Below are 12766 nucleotides of genomic sequence, written 5' to 3' on the forward strand. Positions count from 1 at the left end.
CGTATCTTTCTTTTTGTTTTCATTAAACTAGGCCATGCAGTTTAACAAGACAAAGCATGAGGAATAGAAAGCAGATGAAGAGCCGATGCCCTTGCCCGTTTCTCATACACCAACAGACATACCAACACATACTGAAGAGAAGAAAGAGACGTCAGTCCTATGGACAGAAAGTCGGGTTGGTTATCAACTGCAACAACAGCACAGGTCTGCAAATCATCAACATAGAAAGTAAGACCTAAGGAGTAAAATCTTGAGTCAATGTACAATTTCACCTAACTGTAAGTCGCTCTGGATAAGAGTGTCAGCTAAATTACTAAAATGTACATGTAAGGAAGTAAAAACTAGGACATCTAACCAGGGATAGCAAAACATTATGTAAGTATACCCTTCAAAACTAGTCACGGCTAGTTTAGGAATCAAGTCAAAAGGCAGTTGTACAAATATGAATGTGTATGTAAGTGCTCCTTGACAATACAAACAATTTCAGATTTGTTCTTGTGGGTAATTACTGTACAGTGCCTTGCGAAAGTATTCGGCCCTCTTGAACTTTGCGACCTTTTGCCACATTTCAGGCTTCAAACATAAAGATATAAAACTGTATTTTTTGTGAAGAATCAACAACAAGTGGGACACAATCATGAAGTGGAACGACATTTATTGGATATTTCAAACTTTTTTAACAAATCAAAAACGGAAAAATTGGGCGTGCAAAATTATTCAGCCCCTTTACTTTCAGTGCAGCAAACTCTCTCCAGAAGTTCAGTGAGGATCTCTGAATGATCCAATGTTGACCTAAATGACTAATGATGATAAATACAATCCACCTGTGTGTAATCAAGTCTCCGTATAAATACACCTGCACTGTGATAGTCTCAGAGGTCCGTTAAAAGCGCAGAGAGCATTATGAAGAACCAGGAACACACCAGGCAGGTCCGAGGAACACACCAGGCAGGGTTTCCAAAACTCTGTCCTGGGGCAGATTTGTTTTTGGGCTGGCTGTGACCATCAACAAGGGCTTTCTACAGAATAACAACATTATCGTAGATAGCTTCAAATCTAGACCATAATCAATATGCATGGATATGCATTGCCAAACAATGCTACTGCCACCTTCTGGTTTGGAGTATTTAAACAAGGCTGAGTGGCTGACGACTTGCATGGTCTATGCTATGTGAACACAAAAGAGATTGATTGCCGACTCCCTGTTCAGAGGCGCTAAATACTGTCGACAAGCAAATGTTTGACAAATCTACCGCCGTGTCTGAGCTTTAACCCTTACTGCTGTGTCTGCAGGCATTGCTGTGTTTGGGAATGACTGGAAGGTCATTAATCCAAGTCATTTATAAACGAGTGGCTAAATATACACAGTGCTTAATTACAGTTCTTAATAAAGAAGGTATCCCAGTTTTATAGGATGAGAGTAATTAGTCCTATACACCTTAGAGCTCATCTCACTGTTCATGGGTATATACAGTTGAAGGCGGAAGTTTGCATACACCTTAGCCAAATACAATTCCTGACATTTAATCCTAGTAAAATGTCCTTGTCTTCAGTCAGTTATGATCAACACTTTATTTTAAGAATGTGAAATGTCAGAATAGTAGTAGAGAGAATGATTTATTTAAGCTTTTATTTCTACACATTCAACGTGGTTCACAGGTTTACATACAATCAAATAAAATTTGGATGCATTGCCTTTAAATTGTTTAACTTGGGTCAAATGTTTTGGGTAGCCTTCCACAAGCTTCGCACCATAATTTGGGTGAATTTTGGCCCATGCCCCCTAACAGAACTGGTGTAAATGAGTCAGGTTTGTAGGCCTCCTTGCTCGCACACGCTTTTTCAGTTCTGCCCACACATTTTCCATAGGATGGAGGTCAGGGCTTTGTGATGGACACTACAATACAACTTTGTTGTCCTTAAGCCATTTTGACACAGATGTGGAAGTATGCTTGGGGTCACTGTCCATTTGCAAGACCCATTTGCGACCAAGCTTTAACTTCCTGACTGATGTCTTGAGATTTTGCTTCAATATATCCACAAAATTTTCCTACCTCATGATGCCATCTGTTATGTGAAGTGCCCCAGTGCCTTCTGCAGAAAAGCACCCCCACAACATGATGCTGCCACCCCCATTATTCACGGTTGGGATGGTGTTCATCGGCTTGCAAGCATCCCCCTTTTTCCTCCAAACATAATGATGGTCATTATGGCCAAACAGTTCTATTTTTGTTTCATCTGACCAGAGGACATTTCTCCAAAAAGTACAATCTTTGTCCCCATGTGCAGTTGCAAACCGTAGTCTGGCTTTTTTATGGCAGTTGCTTGCTGAGCGGCCTTTCAGGTTATGTCGATATAGGACACGTTTGACAGTGGATATAGATACTTTGTACCTGTTTCCTCCAGCATCTTCACAAAGTCATTTGCTGTTGTTCTGGGATTGATTTTCACTTTATGCATCAAAGTACGTTCATCTCTAGGACACAGCGTCTCCGTCCTGAGCGGTATGACGGCTGCGTGGTCCCATGATGTTCATACTTGCATACTATTGTTTGTACAGATGAACGTGGTACCTTCAGGTGTTTGGAAAGCTTCTAAAGCCATGACATCATTTTCTGTAATTTTCCAAGCTGTTTAAAGACACAGTCAACTTGGTGTATGTAAACATCTGTCCCACTGGAATTGTGATACAGTGAATTATAAGTCAAATAATCTGTCTGTAAACAAAGTAGATGTCCTAACCGACTTGCCAAAACTATAGTTTGTATACAAGAAATTTATGGAGTGGTTGGTAAACTAGCTTTAATGACTCCAACCTAAGTGTATGTAAACGTCCGACTCAACTGTAAATAACAGCCCTGCTGCCTCATGAAGGGTATCCTCTAAATTCCATATTTGTGCCCGAGGTGCCGAGATGCTCTTCATCAAGAAGGTGAATCTAAGCCTGACATTCATTCAGTTGATGTGTTTTATAACCGACACTTGAAACACAGGAGGTCAACAGATCAATAGACAGTTGTCTTAATATGGCTCTCAAGGTTCCTCTGAGGTGCTGGACAACCACATGTACATACTGGATAAACAATAGCTGCATTGGCGTGCTGAGCCAAGGTCAGTCTGATCTCTAAGACATAAATTACTACTCCTAATATTTGAAATGTCACAGAGGTAATAACAAATAATGACTCTATTTCTACCATTGGGAAAAGAGCTATTGATTTTTTTCATTTAGCAATGTCTGGAATTATGACCTTTGCATGCGATTTACAGGAGATTGATATGTCGCTGGAACTCTAGTAAAATGAAATTCTTTAATCTTTTGTGGTTAGTAGCAGTCAGTAGCAGTCAGTAACTGAACCTCCTGTGCTGTGAAACATCAAAACCAACCCAATCACTGTATCTGAAACTTCCCTTTCATTTCACATGTCTACTAAATGACTTTTCTATACCTCGTGATTCATTAGTTATTCAAATATGGACAAAATAAATGAATAAAAAATGACTGAAGAGGTCATACAGTTTAAGATCTACAGTACCCAAGGGTTCTCTGATTTCCATTTCAAAACCCAGCTCTTGGATTTAATTGATGTCATAATTTGCTCAAGTGAGCTAAAATTGAACTAGTGATCGTTTTAAGATCACTTGTATTGGTGTTAAAATGTTCCCTGTCTGGCTACATTTCCACTGGCACTATGGGCTCAGTAGAGAGATGTGTGAAACACATGCACTGAATCAAATCTTTATGCATAATACTGTATGTGACAGAGCACTAGCCAACCAGTAAAGAGGACAAAGAGGAAGCAGCTGTAGCAATGAATATGATGCATTGTCACCCTACAACAAGTTTGCAAGATCAAAGTATATAGAAGTAACTGCATGGCCATGTTAAACTACAGATGAACTGGTGAATAGGAGATTATGTTAATTTTCTGATATTTCATAATGGTCCTGTCAAATGTATATGTTTTTTCAACATTACTTTAAACATAAGATGACTCAAATGTTTTCTCCAGCACTCTCTAACCTGTGAACTATTTTACTCCAATGGAGAAAAGAGACATCAGAAGAACAAGTTTTTTGTTATCTTGAGCATACCTTTGAGATATAGTTTTAGTGGTTAACTGTGAATAACCATTGATTATAATAGCATTGCCTTAATAATCCTCAGGGCAAAAGTCTCCCATGCCTTGAGGCATCACCAAACCATTGTGAATTTACAGAGTTGAGGATAAAAGTAAAGAACATAAACTTTCCTTGAGTGAAGGAGAGTGGCAGAAGTACCAAGAGTTCGAGGTTTGGCCTTCTGAAACTGAGTGATTGAATTTCTTGGCAGGGGATTCATTAAAATTATAATTCTTATTTATGAAGCCCTTTAAAAAAACTGCTTCCTATTAATTTACTTTTTTCTCTCATTTTCTTTCTTTCTCCCTTTTCCTTTTTTTCTCACTTCCCAGTGAACTTGGCACACTAATAGGTTATGAATAATTCTGTTTCAGCTTAGACGGCAATTAGCCACAATGCCGGAGGCCATTCTTCTTCTCCTCCACCAGGGGAGATTTAACACCCAGCTGAGAGAGAGTTCCCACACTTTCCCCTGGCTATATCGTTCTTATATCTTGACCACCACCCCTTAATGATTAATGGGTTAACTTGGGTGAATCCTCTCCCATTGATAAAGCTCTGTTCGCTTAGGTCTGTGAAGAGTTCATCTGGTTTGGTATTTCTTGTATATTGTATGGTTTTATGTTACTATGGGAAAGTGAAGGTCAGCGGAGGAGCTCTGAGAACCAAAACTAGTCTTTGGGTACACCTGCAGCCCAATGTCAAGAGCCATTGGCAGGCAATACGGTGAGGGAACAAAATGAACAAATGGACTAATTATGTCCTTGTGTTTCTCTCTCTCATGTTTTTCCGAGAAATGTTACTGTTGGTAATTAGCGATAGGCTGTACATAGAAATCCTTGCTGCTGGACTTCAAACACCAGAGAGAAGTGAGCCAGCTGTCATTAGAGAAAGTTGCACCAACAATTACTACAAAGAGGGAGCGAGAGAAGCAGCTCCTCAGGTCACTGACAGAAACATGGGAACAAAGAAACAAGTAATTCTCCAAAATAGGGTAGGTTTGCAATTATACAGATCGAGACTGGTTCAAATCCCTATCAAGTAGTGGTCTCAGAGGCAGCATTAGATGTCATTAGAGAGGGGAACGGTTCAGTTTTATTTTTTAGTATTTTTATTGTTGTTGCTCCAGTCATGTTTGCCGTATGGAACTTGGGATTGAAGAAAGGAGAGTGAAATTGTGTTACAGCATGATATAGTACAATCTCCAAAAAACACTGCCTCTGTCTACTCTTGAATCTCTTAGACATTCCTCTAGCAGTCCCACTATCATCATGGCTGTCTCTTACCTTCACTCACAAGGAGTGCCAATGTAGATTACTTGTCATTTTTTTGCTGCTTTAAAGTATTTCCCCTTTACATTTATCTTATATAATGTGTTATTTCTTCCATTTCTAGCTATCTAAAGTCAATCCCGTTAGAAAGACAGCAGAACACCCAAGAGATAGAACTGATTAATGTTGCAGGATGTCAGAGTAGAGCAGAGCTAGCCATTTTTGCATATTCACAGTCACAGGCTGACTACAGAGTAAAAATGACTCACACATAACGGTGAGAAAGACGTTTCCTGATGCCAAGACCACCTTTTCTCTCGTCGCTCGGTCGTAGATGCCCACGTGGCATTCATACGGTCCATTGTCCGAGATCCGTACCTCCGGGAGCCTGCAGAGAAGAGGCAAACATTTGAATAAAAATGAAATACATAGACATTTTTTCATAATATATCATTTTCACAGGAAATAGTTTGGACATTTTCAATCCACTTGCAAATTGCATGACAATGTCCTTTATTGTGTTCCTGGTTTTCCTCCAAATGTCCCTATTGAATGATGTTGAAAGGAGGTGAACAGCAGGTATACTCAGAACACTCAATTTGTTTGAATTCAGGAATAAATAATTTTACCAAAACCTCATTCTTTTTCAGGAGTTAAGCCTCCATGTTTGTGTGGAGAAATAAATGAAACCAAACAATTATTCAGCCAGCCAGCAGATGTGATACGACCATTTCTGAAAGGTCTGGAAGCTCAATCTGTATTCTGTGCCCAACTAATGTGTCAACAGCAATAATCAAAGTGAGACATTACCAGTAGCATTAAGGCCCTGTGATTCATTACCACAAAACGGGAACAATTGTCCTTCCTGCCCGGCGGTTTCAGGTGGAGACCTCTGTTGGAACAACGGCAGGGCACCCAGAGCGCTGGAACTCGAATGAGTTCAGCAGTGCTGAGTGTGTGTGTGTAGTGTGGAGGGTAAGAGGTGATCATTCTGTTGGTGAACAGTCAACCCTGTGTGGGGCAATCATGCACCCTTCACACCCCCAGCCCATATAGAGAACATGTCCACAGTCACTTTGAAGAGTCCCCATTGGGTCACGGCTGCAGATGCTGACTGATAGAACCTCAGAACCGCAAGAAACCAATTAAACCTACATTAACATTGTATTTTATTAAGTGTTTGCTAGATTAAGATTTTACTATTTGATAATTACAGTTGACAGTATATGATTGGTGTACAATTCAGTCTATGGTTGCAAGAAACCAATTAAACCTACTACTACTACATGACAGGGCTGTGTAAATGCTGCCTTCAACAAAGGCCTCCAGCTTTAAACAACTACACCAAGATGATAGTCACGTGATGATTGACTGACAGTAGGCTGATTTGTATTGAGTGGACTCCGCTGTGCATCTCATAAACATTGCTCTGATTTAGCCAAACATTTTTTTTCATCATGTCAGATCACATGCTATGAATCTTGATCAAATATGCATTGTACTGGAATTATTTTCACAAATGAATAATAACAAAGATGACCACAAAAAAAAAAAAAACGTTTCCTTTAGGAGTAGTATGCAATTTCACCCCACTAATTCTAGTTTTGAGGGCACTTTGTCAAACTGTGATTATTATGTTGTGATGAGCCCTGGCACCGGTGATACCTATGCTGGCATTACCCTCGCATCCCTCTCAATAAATTTGGCTCCACGAGCTGTGCCCACCAACTGCCAAGTGACTCCAGTCCAGCACATCTCTTCTCTTTGTCTCTCTCTCTATCTTGCTCTCTCTTGCTCTCTTTCTCTTGCTTTCTTTCTCTTGCTCTCTCTCTCTTGCCCTCTCTCTAACTCTCTCTCTCTCTCTCTCTCTCTTGTGCTCTCTGTCTTTGACTTTCTCTCGCTCTCTCTTGCTCTCTCAATTCAATTTCAGTTCAAGGGGCTTTATTGGCATGGGAAACATACAGTGCCTTCGGAAAGTATTCAGACCCTTCGACTTTTTCCACATTTTGTTATTTTGTAAAATTGATCAATTACGTTTTTTTCCCTCAGCAATCTACACACAATCCCCCCATAATGAAAGAGTGAAAACAGGTTGTTTGAAATGTTTACAAATTTATAAAATGAAAAAATGGCAGAAACACCTTATTTACATTACAGTATTCAGACCCTTTGCTACGAGACTCGAAGTTGAACTCAGTTGCATCCTGTCTCCAATGATTATCCTGGAGACGTTTCTACAACTTGGTTGGAGTACACCTGTGGTAAATTCAATTGACTGGACATGATGTGGAAAGGCAAACACCTGTCCGTATAAGGTTCCACAGTTGACAGTGCATGTCAGAGCAAAAACCAAGCCATGAAGTTGTCCGTAGAGCTCCGAGATAGGATTGTGTCGAGGCACTGATCCGAGGAAGGTACGAAAAAATGTCTGTTGCATTGAAGGTTCCCAAGAACATGATTGGCCTCCATCATTCTTAAATGGAAGAAGTTTGGAACCACCAAGACTCTTCCAAGAGCTGGCTGCCCGGCCAAACTGAGCAATAGGGGAGAAGGGCCTTGGTCAGGGAGGTGACCAAGAAACCGATGGTCACCTAGAGATGGTCACCTAGGTCACAGAGATCTAGAGTTCCTCTGGGAGATGGGAGAAACTTCCAGAAATACAACCATCTCTGCAGCACTCCACCAATCAGGCCGTTATGGTAGAGTGGCCAGATCGAAGCCACTCTTCAGTAAAAGGCACATGACAGCCTGCTTGGAGTTTGCCAAAAGGGAGCTAAAAACTCCCAGAACATGAGAAACAAGATGATTTGTTCCGATGAAACCAAGATCATGTCTGGAGGAAACCAGGTAGCAACCCTAAGGTGAAGCATGGTGGTGGCAGCATCATGCTGTGCAGATGTTTTTTAGCAGCAGGGACTAAGAGACTAGTCAGGAACGAGGGAAAGATGAACGGAGCAAAGTACAGAGATATCCTTGATGAAAACCTGCTCCAGAGTGCTCAGGACCTCAGACTGGGGTGAAGGTTCACCTTCCAACATGTATAATGAAATAACTGCAACTCTGAAAGTATACATTCTATTTATCAAGTTTACATCTAAGTGTTGTATAAAAAATATGATTCATTATGAGAGCACTTTTGTGAAGGTAGAAATGTGATTTTATTCTTCAAAACTTTTGCTCAGTCAATAACCATGCCCAAGTGAGCACGGACATTGTGTTGGCGTAATGGAACACCCCCTTTTTACACGAGGATAAAAGCCTTGGTAACAAAATTTACATTAGACCAAGCAGACGGACGGTGTAAGCCGGACGTTACAAATGGCTGAAACTACCAGACCAGAAAGCATGGAGTGGTGGCTACACTTTGAAATGGTTAGAATCTCGCAACATGTGAGACATGTGAGACACGCAACATGTGAGAATAAGATAAAAACTAGACCAGAACATTTGACAGTCTGCAGCTGTGCATGTAAAGAGACCTAGAACTTACACTAAAGTCACGAGGTTGGAAGCAAGAAACCTCATCTCAGACTATCACTGATGCATCTGAAGTATCTGTCAAACAAACACTTCACTATCAAAGAAGCTCAACAACTAAGAAGGACATTGTGACCTCTGGTGGACAACCAGAGTCTTACATTGAGCCACTCCCCAGAGAAGGATCGATTGGTTTCAACAGAGAGACGACAAAGAAAGACATCTACACGTAAATATATACATCACATTTCTTATCCAAATGAACTGTGGTTCATGTGCAAAGTATTACTATGCCTTTGAGCTTAGGGTCCAAATGTATCCAAGTGTTGTCTCTCTTTGTCTCTTCCTCTCTGTACCCCCCTCTCCATGCGTGTAACAAGCCGTCATATCTTGTCAGTCCACTAGGGACTTTTATCTCATGTAAGTGTGTATGTGTGTTCTGTGTTATTATTTAGTTAGTTTTGTATTTATATTTGTATTTATTATGGATCCCCATACGTTGCTGCCAAGGCAGCAACTACTCTTCCCGGGGTCTGCAAAATTAAGGCAGTTATTTAATTTTAAAAACATCACAATGCATTCATTACATAATTCACAACACACTAAGTGTGTGCCCTCAGGCCCATACTCCACTACCACATATCTACAACCCAAAATCCATGTATACGTGTGTGTGTATTTTACCTGCTTTTTAAATCTGATTATACTGCTTGCATCAGTTACCTGATGTGGAATAGAGTTCCATGTAGTTATGGCTCTATGTAGTACTGTGCGCCTCCCATAGTTTGTTCTGGACTTGTTCTGGACAAGACTGGCATGTCTTGTGGGGTATGCAAGGGTGTCTGATCTGTGTGCTTGTATTTTAAACAGACAGCTTGGTACCTTCAGCTTGTCAACGCCTCTTACAAAAACAAGTAATGTGGAAGTCAATCTCTCTTCCACTTAGAGCCATGAGTGATTGACATGCATGTCAATAACGTTAGCTCTCTGTGTACTTTTAAGGGCCAGCCGTGCTGCCCTGTTCTGAGCCAACTGCAATATTCCCAAGTCCCTCTTTGTGGCACCTGACCACACGACTGAACAGTAGTCCAGGTGCGACAAAACCAGGGCCTGTAGCACCTGCCTTGTAGTTAATGTTGTTAAGAAGGTAGAGCAGTGCTTTATTATGGACAGACTTCTCCCCATTTTAGCTACTTTTGTATCAATATGTTTTGACCATGACAGTTTACAATCCAGGGTTACTACAAGTAGTTAAGTCACCTCAACTTGCTCAATTTCCACATTATTCATTACAAGATGTAGTTGAGATTTTGGGTTTCGTGAATGATTTGTTCCAAATACAATGCTTTTAGTTTTGGGAATATTTAGGACTAAGTAATTCCTTGCTACTATTCCAAAACTAACTGCAGCTCTTTGTTAAGTGTTGCAGTCATTGCAGTCGCTGTGGTAGCTGACCTGTATAGTGTTGAGTCATCTGCATACATAGGCACACTGGCCTTACTCAAAGCCAGTGGCATGTTGTTAGTAATGATTGAAACAAATCAAGGGACCTAAACAACTACCCTGGGGAATTCCTGCTTCGACATTGATTATGTTTGAGAGGCTTCCATTAAAGAACACCCTCTGTGTTCTGTTAGACAAGTAACTCTTTATCCACAATATAGAGAGGGGTGTAAAGCCATAACACACACATTTTCCAGCAGCAGACTATGCTCGATAATGTCAAAAGCTGCACTGAAGTCTAACAAGACAGCCCCCACAATCATTTTATCATCAATTTCTCTCAGCCAATCATCAGTCATTTGTGTAAGTGCTGTGCTTGTTCAGTGTCCTTCTCTATATGCATGATGAAAGTCTGTGGTCAATTTGTTTACAGTGAAATAGCACTGTACAATGGGGCAAAACATGATTTAGTCAGCCACCAATTGTGCCAATTCTCCCACTTAAAAAGATGAGAGAGGCCTGTAATCTTCTTCATAGGTACACTTCAACTATGACAGACAAAATTAGAAACAAAATCCAGAAAATCACATTGTAGGATTTTTAATGAATTTATTTGCATATTATGGTGGAAAATAAGTATTTGGTCACCTACAAACAAGCAAGATGTCTGGCTCTCACAGACCTGTAACTTCTTCTTTAAGAGGCTCCTCTGTCCTCCACTCGTTACCTGTATTAATGGCACCTGTTTGAACTTGTTATCAGTATAAAAGACACCTGTCCACAACCTCAAACAGTCACACTCCAAACTCCACTATGGCCAAGACCAAAGAGCTGTCAAAGGACACCAGAAAGAAAATTGTAGACCTGCACCAGGCTGGGAAGACTGAATCTGCAACAGGTTAGCAGCTTGGTTTGAAGAAATCAACTGTGGGAGCAATTATTAGGAAATGGAAGACATACAAGACCACTGATAATCTTCCTCGATCTGGGGCTCCACGCAAGATCTCACCCTGTGGGGTCAAAATTATCACAAGAACGGTGAGCAAAAATCCCAGGACCACACGGGGGGACCTAGTGAATGACCTGCAGAGAGCTGGGACCAAAGTAACAAGGCCTACCATCAGTAACACACTACGCCGCCAGGGACTTAAATCCTGCAGTGCCAGACGTGTCCCCCTGCTTAAGCCAGTACATGTCCAGGCCCTTCTGAAGTTTGCTAGAGAGCATTTGGATGATCCAGAAGAAGATTGGGAGAATGTAATTTGGTCAGATGAAACCAAAATATAACTTTTTGGTAAAAACTCAACTCGTCGTGTTTGGAGGACAAAGAATGCTGAGTTGCATCCAAAGAACACCATACCTACTGTGAACCATGGGGGTGGAAACGTCATGCTTTGGTGCTGTTTTTCTGCAAAGGGACCAGGACGACTGATCCGTGTAAAGGAAAGAATGAATGGGGCCATGTATCGTGAGATTTTGAGTGAAAACATCCTTCCATCAGCAAGGGCATTGCAGATGAAACGTGGCTGGGTCTTTCAGCATGACAATGATCCCAAACCCACCGCCCGGGCAACGAAGGAGTGGCTTTGTAAGAAGCATATCAAGGTCCTGGAGTGGCCTAGCCAGTCTCCAGATCTCAACCCCATAGAAAATCTTTGGAGGGAGTTGAAAGTCTGTGTTGCCCAGCAACAGCCCCAAAACATCACTGCTCTAGAGGAGATCTGCATGGAGGAATGGGCCAAAATACCAGCAACAGTGTGTGAAAACCTCGTGAAGACTTACAGAAAACGTTTGACCTCTGTCATTGCCAACAAAGGGTATACAGTGGGGCAAAAAAATATTTAGTCAGCCACCAATTGTGCAAGTTCTCCCACTTAAAAAGATGAGAGAGGCCTGTAATTTTCATCACAGGTACACTTCAATTATGACAGACAAAATCATTATTTGTAGGATTTTTTATGAATTTATTTGCAAATTATGGTTGAAAACAAGTATTTGGTCAATAACAAAAGTTAATCTCAATACTTTGTTATATACCCTTTGTTGGCAATGACAGAGGTCAATTTTTTTTTCTAACTACAGTTTTCATAGTTAGGTTAACATATAAGGAAAAACTCCAGGCCCCAGATGGTAAAAATTGCCCCACCGCCCTGTGACCTATGGTGGCAACAGTCTGCTTGCAGTTGTCAGTTATCATCAGGTATGTGGATGATCAGGGCTTTATTCAGGAACGTTTCTTGGGCCACTTTCATGTGTCAAGTGAGCGAGATGCGCAGTCTGTGTTTGACTTACGAATGTTGAGATGTCTAAGTTTAAGTTCATAGAGAAACTCGTTGTACAAACCTACGATGGCGCAGCTGTAATGGAATGTATCTGCTATTTACAGTGAGCACCATAATTCATTGGACAGTGACCATTGTTTTGTTATTTTGGTTCTGTACTCTAGCACTATG

At 40.9% G+C, this 12766-nt stretch overlaps 1 protein-coding gene across 2 annotated transcripts in view; it reads right to left on the minus strand.

The window, feature by feature from the left end:
* LOC109891047 (immunoglobulin superfamily member 21) overlaps positions 1 to 12766 on the minus strand; it is a 266112-nt gene that overhangs the window by 82424 nt on the left and 170922 nt on the right. For both annotated transcript variants that reach the window (XM_020483336.2, XM_020483337.2), the window contains exon 4: positions 5663 to 5781. In XM_020483336.2, the coding sequence (XP_020338925.1) occupies positions 5663 to 5781 (119 nt within the window). The remainder of the gene's footprint in view (positions 1 to 5662; positions 5782 to 12766) is intronic.

The sequence above is a fragment of the Oncorhynchus kisutch genome, linkage group LG5, assembly GCF_002021735.2.
Source record: "Oncorhynchus kisutch isolate 150728-3 linkage group LG5, Okis_V2, whole genome shotgun sequence".
Classification (NCBI taxonomy): Eukaryota; Metazoa; Chordata; class Actinopteri; order Salmoniformes; family Salmonidae; genus Oncorhynchus; species Oncorhynchus kisutch.